The sequence below is a fragment of the Megalops cyprinoides genome, chromosome 18 (assembly GCF_013368585.1).
Source record: "Megalops cyprinoides isolate fMegCyp1 chromosome 18, fMegCyp1.pri, whole genome shotgun sequence".
NCBI lineage: Eukaryota > Metazoa > Chordata > Actinopteri > Elopiformes > Megalopidae > Megalops > Megalops cyprinoides.
In genome coordinates, this window is record NC_050600.1 from 19,552,614 (window position 1) to 19,576,030 (window position 23,417).

General features: G+C 41.4%; 1 protein-coding gene across 3 annotated transcripts in view; it reads left to right on the forward strand.

The window, feature by feature from the left end:
* Positions 1-23,417, forward strand: part of LOC118793199 (follistatin-related protein 5-like) — a 125,279-nt gene that overhangs the window by 93,753 nt on the left and 8,109 nt on the right. For 2 of the 3 annotated variants that reach the window (XM_036551257.1, XM_036551258.1), the window contains exons 8-16: positions 767-778; positions 2,762-2,882; positions 6,995-7,156; positions 8,319-8,453; positions 14,585-14,611; positions 14,810-14,928; positions 16,872-17,021; positions 20,265-20,372; positions 21,493-21,617. In XM_036551257.1, coding sequence (XP_036407150.1) covers positions 767-778; positions 2,762-2,882; positions 6,995-7,156; positions 8,319-8,453; positions 14,585-14,611; positions 14,810-14,928; positions 16,872-17,021; positions 20,265-20,372; positions 21,493-21,617 — 959 coding nt within the window. The remainder of the gene's footprint in view (positions 1-766; positions 779-2,761; positions 2,883-6,994; positions 7,157-8,318; positions 8,454-14,584; positions 14,612-14,809; positions 14,929-16,871; positions 17,022-20,264; positions 20,373-21,492; positions 21,618-23,417) is intronic. The other variant, XM_036551259.1, reaches the window with a different exon arrangement.

Here is a 23,417-nt window from a genome sequence, read left to right on the forward strand (position 1 = left end):
AGCCCATAGTGTGCCATTCTCTTGCTTTTACTGGTAAGACATGAGCTTAATGACAAAACTTCTATACAGTATTGCTTGGTTTGTAGATGAACATGCACACAGGGCTGTGACAAAAAAAACATTCACACAAATTCAATACATATTCAGGAAAAGTGTTGGTGGTAAAGGCTGCATCTTCACAAATCAGGAAATACCAAAACAAAATAATTATCAGAAAGAGAAAAAGACAAAGACATGTTTTCACTTTTTTTTTGTATCATTTTCTCCAACGCATTTTTCCACTCACTAATGAGAATAGGGTCATGTTGAGTATATCTACTCTTTTAAACTTTTAAACCATTGCTCAATTGCTCACAAAAAAGCATATGCCTTACACATCATATTCTAAAGTAAGGCTATGGCTCTCTTTTGAAATGGTATTAACAGATTAATTATAACAGGGTACTTGGGGAAAAGGGGAGGTTGACATGTTAAGACGGTGTTATTAAGAATTAAGAACAACAAGAATAATGAGGACCTGTACGTTGTCTTTGGTGAGAGAATACATCAGGCTATCAGACTTCCATTTTGTATTCTCTGTATATTCATATATTTCAAAATGTGCTTAATATCCCCACCTTCATTTTTCCTGCAGCCATCCGGTCGGCTTACAGCCATTTCATGTTTTATTATCCGGTTTATTAATGATCTATGTAATTCCTGCTGTTCCAACCTCACTCCTTTTAAATGGATGCTGCTGTCTTTTTTCTTTGTTTTTTTTTCACAGATTCCTCAAGAGGTAGGTCCAACAATTCAAACCTGTCTTTATCATCTGCATTTAAAAGCCCATAAAGCTAATGAGGCCTCATGGTAGTTCAAGCAGTCCGCATTACGGTGAAAAATAAGCGGCCCAACCCGCCTCACCCCCCGCGCAAACCGCCGTCGCGAGCGGTGTGTTCGCGCGGCGTTCCACGGGGTCATTAGTGTCGAGGGGGGGCGCGGAGGGGGAGTGTGTCTGAGGCGGACCGTACCCCATTAGTTCTACAAGTGCTGCCTCTCCATAAATATTCCTCCCCCCCTCCATCCCTCGCCTGCCCCCGTTTCGTGAACCGGTCTACCCAGCACCTCGCAGTAGCCGGGTCTCCGGCTCGCCTCGTTCCAGCCTCCGATTTTCATTTCGCCTCCGTTCATTTTTCATTATAAAAGGTGACACCCCCTGCTCCAGCGAGCGAGGCCGTAAGCTATGATACGCCACCGAACTCCATTTGCCGCACGGGGGTTTGCTGATCTGTTTTGTTGCCCTTTCCCCGCAGTACTGTATTTTCTCCCGCGTGCAAGGGTAATATACGTGATGCATCTCTGTTGTTTGGGGGGGGGGCACCCCCTCTGAGGCAGTCATTAGGACAATGCCAGGGAGAAACGTGCAGTGGAAAGGGGAGCAAGTGCGAGGGTTTAGGCGTCACCTGCGCCCTGAATCTGAAGGGGGGGGGGGGGGGGGGGGTGGTAACACAGTCCTCTGTCCATACTCTCTGGTCCTGCTCTTATTTTCAGAGCATTCCCTACTAATCAAGTTAGAAAGAATTCAATTAGAGAAGAATTAAAAATGCCCCTCAGAGAAATACAAGTTGCTTCTTGCAAATAGACTATACTTTCAGTGATTACTTATATTATTATTGGTATGGCTGTTATGCCAGTGCATATGAATTCATTAGCTTCATGGCTTTTATCAGTGTTTGTGGGTTTGCAGCATGTCCCTCTCTGAATGAACAAGTCCTTTTTTTCAGCATGTGTGATGTGAAACTCGTAATTTTGGTTATGTATAAATGGTACTGATGTCTTGTTTTTTTTTTATTCTCACCCAGTGGATTTGCAATGTTTCACTTGTCACACATTTTGCTTGGAAGTTTTATTTTTGTTTACCAGAAGTATGCCTTTTTTGCAGAGACTGCGCTGTATAGTATTCATATACTGGACACCATAGTGGCCTTGCTTTTTTTGCTGCAGTAATGATTTCAGCTTATGCAGCAGAAATGAAACTGACCATAGCCTCTCTTACTCCTCACAAATTAAATGATTACATTATAGGAGTGTCTGGCACATGAGTACCACACGTATGTACTGTTTAACTGTATGCAGATAGATCTTTCAGTTAGGAAGGATGGCTGAGGTGCCGATCAATGCCTGAGGTCATGGATTATTTCCATCAGCTTCTCCAGTGATCTGAATCTACATCATTAACACCAATCCATATCAACACCAAGAACAAGCTTTGATTAGAAGTGCATACAGCTCTGTCCTAACTGGAGTCTAAATGTATGATTGTGTCTGAAGACCTATGAAACGAGTTTGATCAAAAATAATAATAATAGTATGGAATTAAAGAGATTATCCAGGAAAAAGTCTCATAGTACTGTATGTGCTTTCATGATTTGTCTTAGAACGGAAATTTTTAAAGCTTGTCTCATGAGAGACAGAAAATGGGGAAAAAGTTTCTCCAGCACTAAAGACTAATGGTTCCTTCCTGCTGAGATTGATGCAAATTCCACTTACAATCTGCAGACATTAATAGGCACTTATTTGTCTTCAACCTCTCTTGCTGCAATAGTCATACTTCACTTACGGCGTGATTGAATGGCTGTCTCATCTATAAAACTGGCTGCTTCTCCAAACACTTCGTCTTTTTTTTTTTAGGTTGATGAATACATTTATGCGTTTCGATCACGTGACCCACATGCTAATCTCAACGGCTCATTTTACCCTTCTCTTTTTTGCTCTCCTCCAGGACTTCGGCGATGATGGCTCTCTGTACATAACTAAGGTGACCACCACCCACATGGGAAACTACACCTGCCATGCAGATGGCTATGAGGAGCTTTATCAGACCCATACCCTCCAGGTGAATGGTAAGCAAGACTGCCCTATAGCAGTGAGTGTGCCTGTGCTGTCACAGAACTCAGTCAATCAATCAAACGTAATTCGTTACAGTGCATCATTACAATCAAGGTTGTCACAAAGCACTTTACTTGAGGTACAGTGGATTTTCCAGAGGGATTCAGAACAATGGAAACCCCAGGCCACTTGGAAAAAAGTGATCCTGGGTAAGATGGTTGAGAGACTTCTGGAAAGAAACGGAAAAGGCAACATTAGCATAACGCTCAATTTCAACACTGCATTCCTAACGCAGTTCTCAGACAGGTTTTTAGATATATGCTAACTTTATTGATACACATCACTGTTTGCACACATTGTATTGCTCACTATTTGTTTGAAAATTGATGCAAAAAATCACCTCCATCGTTAAGTTGGAAATAGGTGTAGTGGAAAGGTAAAGGTAATCGATTTAAGTTACTTGGGGGAGTTAAAATTCAGGGCTCATTAAAGGAAAATGATTAGAGAGACAATCTTAATCCGCAGAGTAACGGTCAGGAAATACTATCCTTTGAAATGCTTTGTCGATAACTTTATTTCTCTGTCATGTCGATATTAATTGTTCAATTAGCGTCGCCATAAATCGCCCTGGTTTTCAGGAGACGCTCTCCCCCAGACGCTGCCTGCTGGTTATCAGATGTGCGGGCAATTGTTTCTCATTCCCCAAGTCCAGACGCCGCTTTGACGGCAGGCGTTGCTCTGTGGAGAAACTTAGCGGCTCTCGAGATTTAATGAGACTTTGCAATTTCGTGACCTTCCACAGCATGCACTGTTTCCATTAACAATGACCTTAATGCGCGTGCCATTTAAGGCGTAATTAATGATAAGATCTCATTTTAATTGGCTGAAAACAAATTGGCTGGCCTTAGGAAATGTTGCCGAGCAATTGATTACGGATGGAAAAAAAATGTCACAGCTCTGACACGTGTCCCCCCTCCGTGCTAACAGTTGCCAGGGTATTTGAGGTTCTCCGCTGGCAGGTCACTCAATTATCTTTTATAACAGCTAACAGTTTAGTTTAGGGGTGATTTTTATCCATTGGGCATGTATCGGATTTCACTCAACACAAAACTGGATGTAGCACTGCAAGCTTTTGTGTTAGTGGATACAATGAGAAATCAGATGAATACTCAATACTGGTCGCTGTGCTGTACACAGATTCTAAGTTAAATAAACTTGCGTTTGCTCAAACAATCTAAGCTGACATATTAATACTAACAAAAAAGGTCAATTTCAGTGACTTGTCTAGATTGCAGTATCCAAGGTCATCACTTAGTCCCCTTTCACAGAGGATGAAACTGATTCTTGGCATATCCCTCTCTCCACCAGGCTGTGTCCATCTGTCTGTGGGGAATTCTGTCCAGGCTCAGTGTAGACTGCACAGGGTTAGGCCACAGTGGCTGGCTCAAAACCAACCTCGGGTAGCCTGTGGGGTGAGAGAACTGCTATACTGAAAGGATAATCATGGTGGAGAGATTGCTCTGGGCCCTGGAAAGTGTTTTCCTGGGAAGAGACATCTCAGTGGGAGAGAAGGCGCAAACGCCACTAGCATGGCTTCTAAAGCACGCTCGGTGGTGATGTTTGGAAATCAGGAGGGCCGCGTCCTTTGAAAGACCACATACCATTCTCAGAGCGCCCCAAACAAGCCAAGAGCTTGAAAACAGCACACTCACATAAAAGTGCATTATTTTGTCCTACAAAGAGGTAGTGTTCTTTGTGAGCCACAGTGCTGTTGAGAAACGGAATGACTAACAGTGAGCAGGGTTTTTTTTGTTTTTTGAAGGACCCACAGTTGTGCTTTGGGGCCGGGTTCAGAAAACCGCAGTGCCTCTTGAGAGTGAAAATCAGCCTGACATACAATGAAATCAAAATCATTTTACGGAATAACTGTTGACACCCTACACAGAAGCAAAACAGTGTTCCTCCTGTGTTATCTCTCAGGCATCTGGGTGGTCGGAATAATGAGTGTGAGAATTCCTCCTGTTCGAGATTCACAATGTGATATTTTCTCGGTAAATGGGAAAAAAAACGCAAGATCAGAATTAGCAATTAGTAATTAAACCGCATGACTGCAGAGCAGAATAATAAATCCCCCATTAGAAAAGCCCGCCCTCACTTTCTCCATTGCACGCCGAGTTCGATTCCAAAGGAGATAAACTAGAAATCCATGTGCATGCATTTATTCGATTCTGTTTACTGTTCAATAGAGCATGAACTCATCTTTTTATTTTCTGCGCATGACAGGTTTGTTAGCTGCAGGCCACAGACTTTAGCTGTCTTCTCACCTGTCCGTGTTTTCCTTCTCCTCCAAATTCCAATCAAGGAAGCAGCCGCTAGGTGCATATCTCATTATGGCAATGGTGTGAAACAATATTCATCACCTTGTGCTGGCTTGATATTTGACACAGGCACACTTATTGAAGTTTATTTGGAGTAAGTATGAGAGATATTTAAACAAGGCCACCCCCAATAGCAGTTATTTGCCTGCATTGCGGCATTGTAGATGGGGTAAAGATTCACAAACTGGGTATTGGAGTAATCTGAAAAAGCCCCCATTGTAAGAAGATGGCAACAGGAATCCAAAAATCACTCACTTTTCTGAATGTGTAAGTTATTGCATAAACAAAATTTGGCGGACCAAAGAAGGATGAGGTAAAACCGAAGCGTAACAACTAAATTGCAGCATGAAAAGGAACATGCGTTTTTCATGTCTGTTTTTGAAAGTGCGGGTAGTCCAGACATTGAATAAATGTTTTTGGCATCAGTTTGATTCATTGGTGATTCGTGGCTGGCCCTGACAAGCTTTTTGACTTTGACCTCTGTGTAAGCACTCATTCGTGAGAGCAGGTGATGAGGTGGTTAACCTGTTGGATGTCACGCCTGGGTTGCGCTCAAAGAAGCACAGGTAACACTTCACAGTGCTGCAGAGGGACTGATCTTCAAAAAGGCAGTTCACTCAAAACAGTTTGCTGTGCGACACCCTTCGCTCTGTTTCCATAGAGACCTTTACCGAGCACTATCATGAGAAAAGCTCAGGTTAAAACCGAGAATGAAAGAAAAGAACTCTAACGGCATTCTGTAACAGCACACTGTAACGGTAATTGTAATGGCAATTCACTAGGAATTGCACTTGATCCCATTGATAACGTGTTAATGTGGAGCGCAACGTTAACGCCCCGCTTATCTAGGGGAACAACGCCTTGGTACCATCGGCGCTGCGTTTCGGAGGCTGGAGTGTGTCAGCAATGCTGTCGCTCGCCATCTGGAGTGTTCGCAGGCAGCAATTTCTAACCTGGCAAGACGTTTCAGCCGAAACGCGGTCCATCAATGACAGACCACGATCTGGGAGACCACAAGTCGCAACACCTCGCCAAGACCGAGGCGTCATCATGCTCCATCTTCATGATCGCTTTCACGCTGCCAGTTCGGCTCAGCTTCGCACTGCATCAGAAACGTTTCAGAAAGTTCAGCGTGGCCAAACTGATCGGAGGCGTGGCGTTTGACTGATGCGTCAAGTTAATCATTTTGCAGGGTGAAAACAGTATCTCACCAAGCAGATTCATGAAAAAAAAGACAAGACCACTGTTGCACTGTAATAGAACAATAGGTCTTTGCTCCACTTCTCAAAAGTATCTAACTGAATGAATGTCAGTTGGATTCAATTAAATACTGATTTATTTGCCGTAACAAGTGACTTCGGTGTGGTATCCCATTAATCATTGTTTAATTTTTGTTACTTTCACCTCTCATACCCTCCCCCCCCCCCACCAAAAGACCATTTGAATACAATCAATGGCGGCCTAATAACTGTTTTCAGTTCCATTTATTTGGCTCATTCATTTTCAGCTGGTCGGCTTGTGTGCTAAGAGCCGGGCTAAGAAGTGTGATTTAATGGCATTCACCAGAAGCAGGAAGTGCACTTGATCCCATTGATAATATGTTAATGTGGAGCGCAGTGTTAAATGGGCTTGGCATCTGGTCTAAGCCCTGTCTTTCAGTAAGGCTCCCTCTGTCCGAATGGCGCCCCCCCCCCCCCCCACATCCACACACTGACTGGTGTTTCCTTTCTTACTTTCTCACGGCACAGTGCCCCCCGTGATCCGCGTCTACCCTGAGAGCCAGGCGAGGGAGCCGGGGGTCACCGCCAGCCTGAGGTGCCACGCAGAAGGGATCCCCAAACCGCAGCTGGCCTGGCTGAAGAACGGTGTGGACATCACCACCAAGCTGTCAAAGCAGCTCACCCTGCAAGGTGCTCTCCCTCTGTTTGCACGCTGGATAAGAATCCCCACCCAGTAAAGCCCGGATTGTCAATCACCAGCGTACTTTGTAGGTCTGATGTGTACGAGCTAATCTCGGCAGCCCTTATCACTGTAGGTTCCGGAGGTACCTACCATGCTTTTTTTCTGCGCTGCCGTGAAGATAAGGCTTTGGTGAATAGCAATATTAAAGTAACAAATCATAGATGTGAGTGTGTTTATGCACCAAGCAGTTGGAAATGTCTTCACACTGTGGTGTCACCGGCACAAACACTCTCTGGTGTAACGCGTTACATGAGTAAGATAAATGAATGAGAGGGTATAGACATGATTTCACAGCTTCTTTATGACACACAGCATTGTGGCCCAGGGGTTTTCTAGCCAAATGCCACAAATGTTCTCAAAAAACTACAGAAAATTAGTTAAACAGCAAGGACACATATAATAATGAAACAATAATGTGAGGTAACATCTTTAGCTCACAAACAAAAGACACATTCACCAGAATGTGAGTTATGTAATAGGTTGACACTGGTTTTTCGAATGCTACTGTGTTATGGTGCACACATATGTGATGCACCACACATTTAACAAAAAGAAGAAATTTACAAAAAAAAATAACTTTTAAAAATTAAAGATATAAAAAACTTGCCTTGCCTAAGCCTCAGCATATTACTGGCTGCTTAGAATAAAAAATAACTCCCCAATAACAGCCACCCACCTGTTTCAAGGGTTGCTGATTAATTACAGACAATAACAATTACAATTTACTGAAGTCTGAAGCTGATGGTATGAACAGAACAAAACCAGGATCCACAAGACATGCACACATTCACAGGGGAGCTGACACAATACCAGTGAAGGGTTGTCCTTCACATACGGTATAAGTGAATTCCATTCTGTGCCCCTTATAGAGCCCTGTAGGTTATTCTCTGGAAACAATGTGAGCAGTATGTGACCTTGCTGTACATGTATGTTCACGTTATTGTTATCTGGAGAAAAAACAGGTAGCTGAATATGAATCCCGGAGAAAGCGTTTGGACATACCAAGCCCTTACAATGCAGGTGGATAACTGCTTGGTATGTCCCACCAAACACTACTCCTGGGTTTATTTTCTTCAGACCGTGAACTTTTATCTCTATGGCATTAATCAGGGAACGGGAGCGAGGTCCACATAAGCAATGTTCACTTCGAAGACACTGGAGCGTACACGTGTGTGGCGAAGAATGAGGCTGGAGTGGATGAAGACATCTCCTCCCTGTTTGTTGAGGATTCCGCCCGAAAAACACGTATGTATAAAAAATGACATGTGCCCTTTGTCTGTTCCGGCTCAGCTCGCGGTGCATATTCAATTATTAATACCAGTCACTGTAAATTGTTTATGACTTTCAATGTTATAATGGAGCAACACACTGTTATGGCAATAAAATCATCCCAGCTACACGGGGTAGGCTCATATCAAAAGGTCACACTTTTCCGATACACTTTGCATCCAGTCATGAAAATTGATGATTTCAGTGTGAGATGTCTTTAATGTTGGCAAAGTCATTTTTATGGTATTTAAAAGCAAAATTGTAATGTAAACTTCAATTAAATATTGAGAAACATATTTGCATACAGCATGGTGAGCACAGTGTGATCTGGATAACCAATATCTCTGTGGATGGTTAAAAAAAAAACACAGCTAATTTGAAATTCCTTTTCAAACAATTTTTGCATCCAAACAGTGCAAGTAGCGCTGTCCGATGTATATTTATTTGTAGATAAAATACTCTGAAGACAAAAGCAGGAGACACTTCTGGGACTGAGCCTGAAATGTACCCTCAAACTGATGCAGACTTACTGTGCAAAGATTTGATTTGATCTAAGCTCGCGTGCATATGAAATAACTCCGCCGTGTTTACTGCAGAGAGTAAGTCAGCACATTTTATGCAAATTAGTCGGCAGCAATTTATTTTATCACTTCCAATGCAGCGAACTATAACCAAATAATAAGATGAACCCTTCAGATTAAAGATAACTGTCTAAGGTCTCAAATACAAGTACTTCATTCAAACTAATTAAGCAAATTTATTTAGATGACTTGTATTTATTTGCAATGTACATTTAAGACTGATAAGATGATGCCTTCCCCCAAAAAACATTGATCTAAGGCCGTCTTTCCCATTTGCTTAAAATAACTTTATCTATTTGACTAAAACTTAGAGGATCTATGGGTACTAATATGTCATCCCCTCTTGCTTGCTTGTAGTTGTCACCTTTCGTACCCAAAATTGAGTCCTTCTACTCAAAATTGAACTCTTTCAGTGGCCACCAAAGATATTGTTGATACTCAATCAAAGTTACAGTATGTTGTTTCATCCGCACCTTCCGATCTAATACCACACTGCGAATATATATATAGAAATATTTCAGACATGATATACTGTATATAAAGCAGCATTAGCACGTATTAGAAATACTGGATATTTGCAAAAGGACATTTCCCATCATATTAACAAATCTGACAAATCAAAGAAAGCTACATATCGTAGCATCAAAGATATGTAAAACAGAAGAAGTGATAAAAAAAAAAAAAACATACTGAAGAATTTTTCAGTTTTTGAAGGTCAAAAGCCGTCCTTCCCCCCCACAGCCACAAGTCTTCTTTTGTCCGTCAGCGCTGAGAAACAGTGGCAGCTGCACACACACGAGGCAGTAGCACAGAGGTAAATTCAGTGTATCGCTTACACTCCCTGTCTGCAGCAACAAATGCAGTCGGCATCTGCCAAACAGTTACTAACCTGCCACATGTTTTTTTTTCCCTCGACTTATACAATAGTATAATACAATATACAACAGAGGCAGCGGTTTGCACTGGTAGGGTGCTGTGCAGACAGCACCAGCTCTGCAGGCTCTGGTCTGGGCTCGTTTGGCCGGGCTGATGCCCTCTTTTGTGTGACTGCATCAGACGCAACTCCCGCTAGTATGAGTTTGTGCCAGGAGCCACGCAAGAAAACAAGCAAACAAGCAGGAAACCGAGAGGAACACCTGCACTCAGTCTGGTCAGGTTGCCATGTATTTAGTCAGCTATCAATGTAAACATGCCATTGATTTCCATAATCACTGAGCCTAGCTACTGTAGCTAGGTAGCAAGATGAAATTCTGCTTAGAATCAAGCTAGCTAGCTAATGTGGGTAACTAATTAACATTCGTAACAAGTCACTCATTCATTTACAAAAAAAACGGTTAAACTGCAATTTCAATTGATATCAGTTAAAAGAAACAGACATTGAACCATGAAATCCAAGTCACCTTCCTGGGACAAATTGTTTAAGGGGAAGTGATTGGTCTAATATGGTCCAATCATTTGTTTGACCACATCTACTGGCTTTGACAGAGTACTGTTGCGCTGTAAGAAATACATAAACAAGTAGTGAAATAAATAAATGGTAAAATACATTTCAATTTAAGTTGTGTTTAAATTATTTCTTATTTATAGGTTTATCATTTCACAACTTAATTCGTTTGACAGTCAGTAACTTAGGTTTATTGGTCTCATATTAACAGGTTTCTTCGTAACCCATAGACCACATCTCACACCATGAAGCTCTAGCAGTCTCCTTAAAAACTATATATTTCTCTTAGCTTTGCGTTAATGTTGCACTGATCTCCTTCACCTTGTCAATATCTTATGGTTTGCAAAATGCCTACCCTGTAGCAGATGTTGTTCATGTAATTTACAAAATGATATTTTCTGATACTAAGCCTTCTAAAGAGGATTTGAAAACCGGTATGGCCATTTTCCCCAGAGTCATTATAGCTGTGAATTATAACATTGCATTTTTTTTCTTTGAAGAAAACAATATAATGTAATTGGATTTACAATGCCTGTGTGGGACTAGATGCAGATTGGGTGTTCATTTGAGATGAACCGATACTGCAAAATCATAACAGAGATCTTTCTTTATTGCTTGATATCAGAAAGTCATTTAAATGTGTATGTTTGATGCTTGAAAATGTCAATCTCACTCTTCTCAAATGTGGCAAATGACATTCTAAATCTACTGAGGAAAGAACTGGATGTGAATTGGATGCAGTGAGCTGCAATTTAGTCTTAAGTTTATTACCAGAGAAACCTGAAATAATAAAAATGATTAAAAATGTAGACAAGGAAAATACTGTATGTACACTCTTTGTTCTGAGAGTATCATATCTAGAAGACAAATTTTGACTGTCTGACAGACAGATGTGATGTAGTGACCTTATATGGGCGTGCTGATGTCAGAGGGTAGGTGTAAGGCAAATTTTTTCAGTTCCAAATGCAAATGTCTTCTCAGTGAAAATAGAGCTGTCTTTTTAATGGGTTTTAATCCGAGCAAAGAGAAAAAGTGTTACTTGGGTGAGAAGCTTTACAGAATAAGTAATTTGAAAAAAAAAACTATTTCTGTTTATATTTATTTTCAAATACCCAACATAAAGTGTTTGACTGGCTTATGTGTTTGCACCTCATTATGCCTTGTCAGTAAAATGAGAAGTACTTTCAGCATGTTACAACTGTTCTGTCACCAATTTCTCGAGCTTTGAAAAGTCAAGCCTTTTTGAAAATAGAGCTTCCTCAGTATTTTTTTCTCTTTGGGAGGAAAAAAAAAATCACACAACTTCTGCAAAGGTTTCAACTTCCAATCATAGTCTACTTCCACCGAGGAAACCCATTTTGGCAGGACTGTGAGGATATGATGTTTTACCAGGGAGCACCAATCTTCTCAGCATTGCCCTCAAAAGTTATGGAAGTCAGATTCAGGACCGTTAAGCTGGCCCGGGCAACTACAGCAAAATCCTCAGAGAACGCTAATGCAGGGAACTCCTGAAAATGGAAAATGAAAGCATAAGTTGAGAAATAAATAAATATTTTGAGAGAGGCAGGATTAAAAAGTATAATCTTAAGGACTCAATACTGACCTGTTGACAAAAAAATTGGAAATGGATGTGTTTTGTTGAGATTGAGTTAAGCTCTGAACCAAAAAGCTATCTCGGTTCGAACCCAGCTCTTACCATGATTGTAAGCAGGTTTTTCTATTTGTTATTATTATCAATTTGAATGTCATGACAGCATCTGAAAGCATAAAGACAGCAACAATGCAGAGATGTACAAACTCTGATACCCACCCTGTGGTGTTTTCACTCAACATGTTGCAGTTTCATGCTGACATGGTTCAGCTCTTATTCAGAGAATTGACTATTTATTAAACAGTACATCTATATTCAGGCAACGTGTGAGGAGATTCCTGATACTGCTGTTTGATATTATACAAGGCTATGGAATATCAGATGAAATGTACAACAAATGTCATGTGTATATTTTCTTGTGAAGCTGTTATTGAAGAATAACTGTCATATTGTAATATTAATTTGCTGAGACCTGAGGACGGATGCAGTGTTCTTATTTTAAATAAAAATACCAGTGGTAGAAATTTAAACAGAGCTTCAGGTCTTCTGGAATTCCTATCATGTTGTAACCATAGATTCTACAAAGGTGTATTTGTAGCAGTTACATAATAATGTATTATAATTATAATTATGTAAGCAATAATTACACAATGCCTTCAACACCATCTGTGTAGCAAAAAATAACAGCAACAAAAAGCAAGAACAATCAATCCAGTGTTACATGTTTAGGCCTTGAACGGGCCAAAACCCCAGTGAATCACCCAGGCAATAACAGAAGGGACAAAGAACCGAGGGCAGTTGTCATCATTTATTTCTCGGTTGTGACCCGATTAGATGTTTGAACTGCCTCTACTGGTTGCGAAGTTATACTGATCCGGTTCGGGGCTGTTTTTAACCAGCAGCTACAGACGTTTGTTCGGCGGCAGTTCAAACTGTTCGTCACGGCAGCGTAAACAAATCCAAGTTCGCTGGTAGCTTGGGGTATTCCTTGGTGCACAAATACGCCCTTTTAAGGTGCAAGTTGGGTTTCATTTGCGTCTAGCCAGGGCAAACGAGCCTCTGGAAGTGGCAGGGGGCAGATTCTAATTTGGATGGAAAGTGTGATGTATTGGGCTGCTGGTGAATGGACCTGCTAGCATCGCTCAGAAAAAGGTGATGAATCATTTCAATTTACTCTCATATTCAAAGAGATCTAGGTTTCAGATCTCATCTTTTTTTTCCAGTTTCCTTTTTCTACTTGGCTCCCTTTTTAGAGCAGAAAAAATTCTAAAAGTATAGTGTTTTTTTTTCAGTTGTATTTTTTTTTTAATATTCATTCTTCTTTTCCGTTCGGTCACCCCTTGTGTAACTTTTAATGAGCCTTTTCTGGTTCGCAAATGCAGGCAGAGAGCGAACGGAGGACTTGACTAAGCAATTTTAAAGAGACTAAGCCAAAACTCGTGTGTCTGCCTCGAGGCTTCGTCTTCCTTGCTCCCTGCGCAGCAGACGTCGGAGAGAATACGTGTGAAATTGCGTCCGAATCAGATTAAAATCGGAATAGAATTGGCCCGAGATTGGTTTGCAGGCTGACAAGACTGGAGATAGAATGGAGTTGGGAAGAGAGAAAAACTTTCTGTAACATTTCGGGGGGAAAAGCTGTGTTTCTAAAGGACATCTGTCAGGGATTGCAAGAGGGAAATTAGCCAAGCAGAAAGGGGTCTTATTGAAGAAAAAGGTATTGTAGGACAATGCCCAAAAATGGCAATAATGTTTCAGTAATTTTACATATAGAAGAGTATGAAGGTGCTTTTCATTTCAGTAGACCAGGTGAAGAATAATGACAGCTGTAGCTCATTTCTTATTGGCTGGTGTGCTTAACCTGTTGTCCTGGAAGAGACCCATTCATCCTTCTTCTGAAAGGTGTACTGGAAGTGAGCTGGAATGTAATCACGTGAGGCCGTTGTGTTCCACACATACATTAATCCATGTGATTACCATAATTCCCAGGGGCCCTTTCAGATCGGCAGCACTCTGCCAGTCTCCACCAGTGGCATTTAGCAATTTTCTGCTTTATTTTAACTCATGATAATGCGTGCACTTCATTCACGGGCCATTTTCATTAAGTGGTTAAAAATCAGACAGTGTGCAGGATATGAATACAGTGGACTGGATATTTTCAGAAAGTGAACCTGTCTTCAGTGTGGTCCTGTCTGGTTGTCAGCCTTCAGGGTCTGCAAAATAAAGTCTGCAAATCAGCAAAAGTGATTACATCATATTTTCCTTGTTAAAAACTAATACATGTTAAGTGCATATGCTGTATCTTGAACTTATCAGATATTATGACTCATCAATGCAATGTTTTACATGTATATATATATATATATATATATATATATATATATATATATATATATATATATATAGAGAGAGAGAGAGAGAGAGAGCGCATTTATTTTGGAGTATACAAGAAATACATTTGCTTATACTGTTGTATTTTTGCACTCTATTACAGTGGCAAATATCCTATGGAGAGAAGAAGGTAATGTACACATTACTTCATTTTTCATGTAGACAGCTCCCGCTTTTTTGAAGCAACCATCCCCTATGTTTACAAGCCTTGTATAATATTCAACATAATGCACTGTGATGTCAGTATTGTTTTTCAATTCACTGTCATGGGGTTGTTTAACGGGGGTGTGGGGTTGTTTAACGGGGGCATGTCTGATTCTTCTGACAGGTTTCGGAGTTGGGAATATGTTCTACGTATTTTACGAGGACGGCATTAAGGTCATCCAGCCAATGGCGTGTGAGATCCAGAGACACATCAAACCGAGTGAAAAACTGCTGGGCCTTCAGGTGAGGCGGCCTCATTTATGTGGAGCTCAGAATAAGCGAAGACGGGCTTCCGGCCCTTACTCCAGCCATCCCCAGAGTGTCTCTTAGCGCTCGTAGCGCTGTTGTCATCACCGGCAGCGTTATGGAAACAAACACACTCTTATTAGCTTTCAAAGCCGGCCTTTTTTGGCGTTGGACGGAAGCAGTCGGGATATCACACGGCGCTGAGTGGCTCTGATGGCTCAGACACCACCCCCGAGAGGCCGCATTATAATTCTCGCTGCAAAGATTCTCCTCTCCCCCGCGCGACTCTTCTAAACCGGCCCATTATTCGGAGCAGATAACAAATAGAGGGCTCAAAGATTGTATTCAAATGACCAATATCTTCAAGCCGCGTGTTGACCCCCCCATTATGTGAAGGGTGCTGCTCTCACATGCACAAGTCTGAAGAGGATTGTTTCTGTGTGGAGATATAGATCAAACTGAGCTGTATAGCCACAGCTTGCAGTTCTGTTTGTGGAATATAAAGAACACATGGGTTTTCTTCAGAAACGGTGCATTTTCTTTTGCAGATTTAAAGAGCATACACTGTAGCACCTATCAAAGTGTTGTTTGTTCCTTAGGTTGCAGATTTACATTATACTGCAGTTTGGACTGTGTTACTTCCAGCAGAGCTATACAGAAATTTGGATTAAGTTACATACAGTAAAGGCTATGGTGTTGTCCAATGATTTTTGCTTCAGATGCAGTCACAAGTAATGTATTGAAGGACAATATAAAACACTTCAGTCTGCATTTGTGAAATCAATATCATGGGACTGTTAAGCTGGTGCTCAGATAGGAAGGGAGAAATGACATGAATTAGGCCCGCATTGTGGGAGTCTCTGCCATGATTGAGTTCTACAGAAAATGCATGACTTGGTTTAGGTGTCTTTTCCCTAAAAATAGGTATGCCCTAACATTACCAATGACTACCCACTATTGAAATCTGAAGCAAATTTTGTGGATATTGCAGTGATCTCAAATATTCAGTGGTAACTGGACCAGGTGGCTGTGAACCTAGAAACAAATATGCCTAAATAAAGTTTATTAGTGTATTTAATGATTTAAGGTGGAACACATGTTGTATAGTGTAACAACTAATTTGTATTGTAAAGAGATTATTACGTGCCTGCAGGCTTCTTGGTTCTTGGTGTTGTTGAAGTAATGAGCACTGCTCAATGGACCATTAAGGAAGAAATGTTCACTCAAATGGGGAAGTGTGGTAAAGAGGTAAAGATCTAACTAGTGTATCACTTCACCAATTACACAATATTCTACCACTTAATTTGCCCCTCTTAAACGAACAGGAATTAAACTGTAATTCTGTTTTTAATCGTGCTAAATCCATAGCCTGTGAGTAAACATCAGGTTAAAAGTAGTAAGTCCCCATTTAACACGAGCGATTCTGTTAGAGGCAGTCCCGCACAGAAGACAAACATCCCAGCCGTTCCACTTTCCAAACTCTCCCATAAACCGTGGAATGGATTTCTGCAGTCATTAGCACTCTCTCTCCAGCATCAGATGGGGAAGTTCTCACTTCCTTCCTGAGGGAAATGTTCCCCCCCCCCCCCCCCCCCCCCGAATGTAAGTCTGTATGAGACAGGCTCACGCCACCGCGTTCGCAGCCGAGACCCAGCTCAGCTCCATCTGGCTGGGCTTATAGGGAAACAAATCCTCCTTTAGCCCCAGAATTCCTTCAAGGACCCAAACACGCAGACCAACCTGCGCCTCCACAGAAACGAGAAAGGTATCAGTGTGACAAAGCCTCTCTACCACACGAGGCAAACCTGCACCCGGGTTTTCTGAACTTTTGTATTTCCCTTCAGGTTTTGATTACAGACGTGCCTCTCGTTTTCAATATTGTAGCTGGAATTGCCCCCCTGGTTGTCCTCATCCTTTATTTTTTTTGCTACCCCCACCAGGAGGAGGTTTGCCCGAAATCAGACGGCGACAGTGAACAGAAGTGCACGTGGACGTCCGCGGTCAACGTGAAGGACAAGTATATTTACGTCACTCAGCCGACCCTGAACAGAGTGCTCATCGTAGACGTGCAAACACAGAAGGCTGTTCAGGTGAGCCGTTTATTTATTACGTTTTTTTTTTTTTTTAAACCAGGAAAATATTTTCTCAAGCTGTGCAAAAAAAGCAAAAAGTGAAAGCTGAATGACAACAAAACAAGGCAGATATGATGCACAGTAAATGCAGAGTTCCTTGTATAAAGCAGGATTGAATCCAAATGCCTGAAATCCTTCACTGTAAGGTCATTTCTGGGGTAAATAAATAATCCACTGGACAGCGATATGATCTTGCCAAATTTTATTCAGGGAATTCCATTCAGCTTGAGTCTTTTTGTGCCTAGAGAACAGGGGCTTCGAGTGGTGAAATAAAAAGGATAGATGAAAGCGTAAGGTTAAGGAAAAGGCAACAAACGATGGGAATTTAAAAGGGTATAAACGAAATAAGGAAATATCGCTCCAATGTAAAATACAAGACAGTTGCAGAACCCAGAGGGTATCTGTTCAGAGTGCAATCGCATAGAAGCGCAGTGTGCCGGCTTGACGAAAACAAAAGAGTACCAATAACAGATTAAACATCAAGAGTTACAGTCTGCAGAGGCCCCGATGCCCCTTCTGGTTAAGCAATCAAATTACTTTTTGGCATCTTATACACCCTATGTAATGAGAAACCTTGAGGTGGTCCTCCGGGACTAAAACCAAAACATTGTATTTTCCTGATCTTGATTTCCCCCCTTCAATATCTTCATGTTCCCCATCTGACTGAAAGGGGTCAGAGAGCATATGGGACTAATTATGAAAACAGAGGACAGGCACGCTGGTCATATAACCTCTCAGGCCATCACAATCCCAAATTATGACTCTTACTACCCACCTTGTGTCTCATCCAACAGGCACTAGGTGTTATCTAACCGGTCAACTCACACTAGACCTAATCATAGACTTAAACATAGGAGCTGTGCTGGCAACTTGCGTTTTGAATTTCTCATTTCTCATTTCTCAAAATCATTCAATCATTGTCAAATATTATATATTATTATATATATATATTTTTGAGTCTGTACCCATTACCATTAGCAACCAGCACATACAAGTGACACGGGGACGGTTTATTCACATTTAATATATGTGACTGAAAAGTAACAAATTGACTGTTTATTGGGCCATCAGACAAATTACTGGGAAGCAGACATGCCAGGACCACATGTGGAATGGATACCTGCTCATGCCGCACGTCCATGAATCAGATGAACGATCGTTCTGTCTGAGCTTCTGCCTTCCACAGCAGTTTCATCCTCATCCGAGCCCATTCACGCATCAATCATATGGTGCATGAATGTGTATCTCTTAGTAACTGACAACTCATACCAGCCAAACAGGAAAGAAATGCAAGGGGACTACTAGCAAATATACCTGATGATTTTAGCCACACTGAAATAATGACATGATGATTGGTGAAATGCCTCATTGTTTCTAGTGCAGGGAACCCGTTGGTGTTTGATGTGGAAATGGTTCTTTGATTGGGAGGAATCTGTGAGTCCTACAGCTGACAACGGTTGTCCGCCTCTGATTGGACGAAATCAGCAGGTTTCTGTTTGGACACGCGTCTTTGCCTTTGATTGTGGTGAATCAGTAGGTCCTCTGATTGGAAAATTGCTTTTTTTTGTCTCTGATTGGATGGAATGTGTACAGTACGTGCACAGAACTGGAAATGGTTGTGGTTTTCTGATTGGGGCAGCTCTGCTAATGTTCCAAAAGGAAGCGATCACTGGTCTCTCAGCGCAGGGGCGCCGTTAGCATGCCAGATATTGGTAGTCGATTGCCCCTGAGTGTGCAGCACCCAGCTGGATTCAGCTGTTTGGCTCACAGGCTCCCTGGGGGGGGAGCTGAAGCCACTGCACGGGCAGTGCTCACACAGCCATTAGTCAGTTATCTGGAGGTTTGCTTCATTATGTCAGATTACTTGTTCCTAATTAGCCACCTGATCCTCATCTACATCTCGATAAAAATAGGATTCAGTTGTTTGTTAGTTTGTTTACTTAACGATAAATGCATGTGGAAGTCAGTACTGGCTGGGTTTCAAATACTGGAGTCTTGGTTTTTAACTGTCCAAGTGAATGCAAGTTAAATACTATTTTGTGCTCGCTATACAAATTAAACACAGGTTTATTTACCATTAACTCTACTGCTATGTTAAATGTATTATATGTGTCAGATTTATTTCAGTAATACATAATTAAATATTATTATGCACTGACATTATCAAACAATATTTGAGAAGGAAAAAAAAACATTCTATTGGCTGCTTGGAAAGCATATTCATATCAAAAACAGTACTTTCACATATAGTGTAAATTTATGCCACACTAAGAATTATGTTTCTATTTATTAAATGTAATACATTGACATCCACTGTTTCCCCAAAAAGCTGTGATACATTCTTTTTGTTGTGGCCAAAATGCAAATACATTTTTAAAACTACGGGTGACGTCAAATATTGATATAATCTCTCAAAAATAAATCCTCAAACAGAAAAAAAACATACTGAAAGTAGACTACAAACACATCTGTTTTCTCTGGTGGGAAAAAATGTTCAGAGATTAATTCTTATAACAAATATTTACCCGTTATTTTCACATAATAAAAGCACCTTAGTGTCTACTTTTCCAGTGGTATCCATCCTATTGTCTAAAAGCTATATATATTAAACAGCGATGAGCCGGTAATCATGAAATAACAGAAGTATATGAAATGCCTGTTCCTAATGCTTAGGATGTTTGATAAATCGAAGTATGATAAGGATCAGTTTAATTTGCCAGAAGAAAATAATTGCTGTTTGTTTAGCTGTGTGTAAAATCCAGATATGCCTTCCTCGTTGTTTTCTTTCAGTACACAATCAATAGACGAACTAAATGAGATCTGCTGTCCAGTTGTACATGATTTGTGTGTCATACTAAATAGAATATACCATCCTGATGTCAATAATGTCACAGAAATCAAATATGCTGGCGTGACTCATATTTGAGATACATATTTGAGTTTGAAATACATTTGAAAATCAAACCGAGAGCCATTCACTATTATGAATAAATTCAGGCTTTCTTTCTGGTTCTCTCTAGATCTAAGCAAATTCTTCTAAGGTCCCTTTTCAAGCTAATTCAGCTAATGTTTATATATTTCCAGACTGACAAGGGGTATTTAAGGAGAACTTTTACCGGGTAAGTGGAGTGGGAATACAGTGCTGCCACAGACATGATGAGAAAGCTAAGGGACAGCACTCCGGTTCTTCTTTGGTTGCAGGCTGTGAACACCGACCCTGTCCCGGTGAAGCTACACTACGACAAATCCCATGACCAGGTGTGGGTTCTCAGCTGGGGCGATATGGAGAAAACCACACCCACACTTCAGGTAATCAAAAAAAAAAAAAACAAAAAACAAAACTGATAACCACACTCACTTCTCTGGTAACCACACCCACAATTCCGTACACAGAAAACCACGGCCAATACCCTTCAGTTAATCACTTCACATAGCTCGCGTTATGACATTGCAGTAGGTAGAGAGAAGTCAAATGAAGTGGCTTTGAAATATAACATATACAGTTGAGGAAATCAGCAATATTTTGATAAAATGATACATTAATATTTTCTGGGCATATTTTGCTCATTCTAGGAGCTTCATTTTCATAAAGCACCATGCGACGACCTCAGATGCACTTGTTGACACCAGCTGGTCATTCTGCATGTCTGTTTCACACCCACCAACGTGTATCAGGGAAAGTTATATATAACTTTGATTCATTGCAAAAGAGGACTTTGCTCCACTGCGACCACTCTAGCTAAAGTGTTCCTGACTCCATGCAATTCTATTTGTCTAATTCTGTGCTGGCCACATCATCTAAGTCGACCTGTAGTGACCAAGCATTTGTGATGCAGTGGAATTGGTGACTCAAAAACCAACAGAAAGATGGAGAGTGATGGTGCCTCATTCTTGGCGGGGTGTCATGATTCGTGGTCTGTCGTTGACAGACTGCGTTTGGCTCTAGCGTCTTGCCATGTTGGAAATGATTGGCTTTGAACCCCCGCAGAGATGGTGAATGACAGGGTGCTGGCTTCAACATGCCGATGACATGCCGCCTGTCTGATGACATCCTCTCCTGATTTCACTTGCTGCGCAGGCTTGACATCCAACAGGTTAAATCACCTCATCAGTAGCGCCTAGTCACTTTTGACTGAGTACTGGTGATGTTCATGAGCGATCAATCCATCAAATGGACAGAAAATCCATGTAATCTATACCCGAAATTCACCTTCTTTTACAGAAAAAAACACACCTTTCCTCGGATGCTCAGCACAGCCTCTGTTGTGCCACGAGAGGGCTTTTTTAGATACGTCATCCCTCTGGCACATTGTCCTATAATTAAGAACCCCCCCCAGTGCGTTAGAACCAGCTTAAGTTATGAAATGGCATAATGAACTGAATTATTCATGGGCCGGCGTTGAATAGATCATCCCCTTCCTCTCCACAGGTGATCAATCAGGCCAGCGGGAGCGCGTCCCATCACACCATCCACACCCAGCCGGTTGGCAGGCAGTTTGATAGGGTGGATGATTTCTTCATCCCAGCTGCGACCCTCATCATTAATCACATCAGGTGAGTCGCGAGGTAGGCGGCGTTTAACCCCTGGCATTCCCCCCACCCCCCGCACCGTGCGGCCCAGCCTCGGAGACGGGAGAGCGGGAATGCTTGACCCGCCGGTCGGCGGTGCAGCTGAGACGCACGCACGCATGCATGCACACATGCACATATGCACGCACGCACGGCGCATTGATTTTTACCCCAGACTTTGACAGTGCACAGACAGTCCGGAGCAGCCGACAAGCAGGACGGGTCTGCGGCAGGACCCAGCTGACCCATTAGGGAGGTTTCTGTCAGGAAGCAACAAAGCCAGAAGAGGTACCGGGGATTTGAAGATGTTAAGTTTTTCATGTGTTTTGTCTTTTTATTTTTGGATTTCATCTCCCTCTGTCAAGTACAGGCTGTGTTACTAATCTAAGATGTAGTCATATTAGAATACAAATATCAAATACACACATCAGACTGTTTTCCTATTATTTTAAAAATGTGAGGCATAATAAATGGATACTTACAAAAGACAAGATTTATTCAGCTGTTTTCAACCTAATTTAGACAGCAGATTCTATTACCTCTTGTATTTTTCAACAGATAAGAGGGAATTTTAGCTTCAGGAACTTATAACAGGAGTCAAAAAAAGCAGTAGGGTCACTCAGCTGTATCACTTAGGTATAATGGTTCTGAATTGGGATTATCATTATTTTATCACAGCTGTCATTTATAACCAAGGCTTGCTTTTTATATTTTGTAAAAGCTGAGGAATGTAGCGAATCAAAATGCACTGAAGCTACCTTCCACCCCAGTAGCATAGTCCAGTGGAAGGCAACCATTGTTCTGGAGTTCTGGCTTCCATTCTTACGGTCCATCTAAATGCTTTGCGTGCTTAATTTGTATTATTATAAATTATAATTATATATTGTACTAATATGCGTGCATCTTCATATATAATATCGCAGTTGATTTAAGTTTTGATTTATGCTTAGGTTTTTCTAGTTTTAGTGTTCCAGAATGAACTCAGATTGATGACAGATGTTGTAATGCAAGATGTGTTCGTTTTACTTGCTGTGACTCGCCGTGACACTTGTGACACTTGTGACACTTTTGCCAGCTGTGTTGACACTCTGAGAAGAGGACAGTCTCTCTGGGCTGCCCTGGGTCTTAACAGTGTGTACTGCAGCAGCAATACAATTATACAAATTTTCAACAAGCAAAAGTTAATCTTCTTTCTCTCAAAGGTTGACAGAGCTTGGCTTCCTTATCATTTAATCATATGCTAATGAGTAATTCATATCTATGCTTCAGAAACATTTAATAATAGTTTGCACTGTGAGCCCAATAATCATTTTCTACATTTTGGAGAAGGGGAGCATACATTCTTAGCTGATTAGACTGGTAGCCAGGAGAAGGAAAAGACATACATTTCAAGTCTGTCTGTGTTTGACACCTGGATCAAGCTTTTGTTCTTCACGCTTTGGCTCCATCCTGTATCACTCATCAACGCTGGGTGTAATGCCAACATGGGTGAGTCTCGCAGCTCTTCCAGGCCAAGCAGGTCTCCCTGTAGAGCAATTGTAATGTAAAGACTAAGGAAAGGTCTGGATTTGGGCTACGCATGACTGCCCTTGCAGAGGATCCCACTGGGAAGCCCTCTGGGTCAAAGCGGTGCCCCAGATGCAGTTTCCGACTACATCACTCCGCCTGTATCTCAGTCTCTCCAAAACGTCTCATAAAACATCTTAGATTGACCCTCCAGATGTGACTGTATTTGCAAAGACAACCATCTTCATAATATAGGTTCATTTATTATATAGGTCTGAT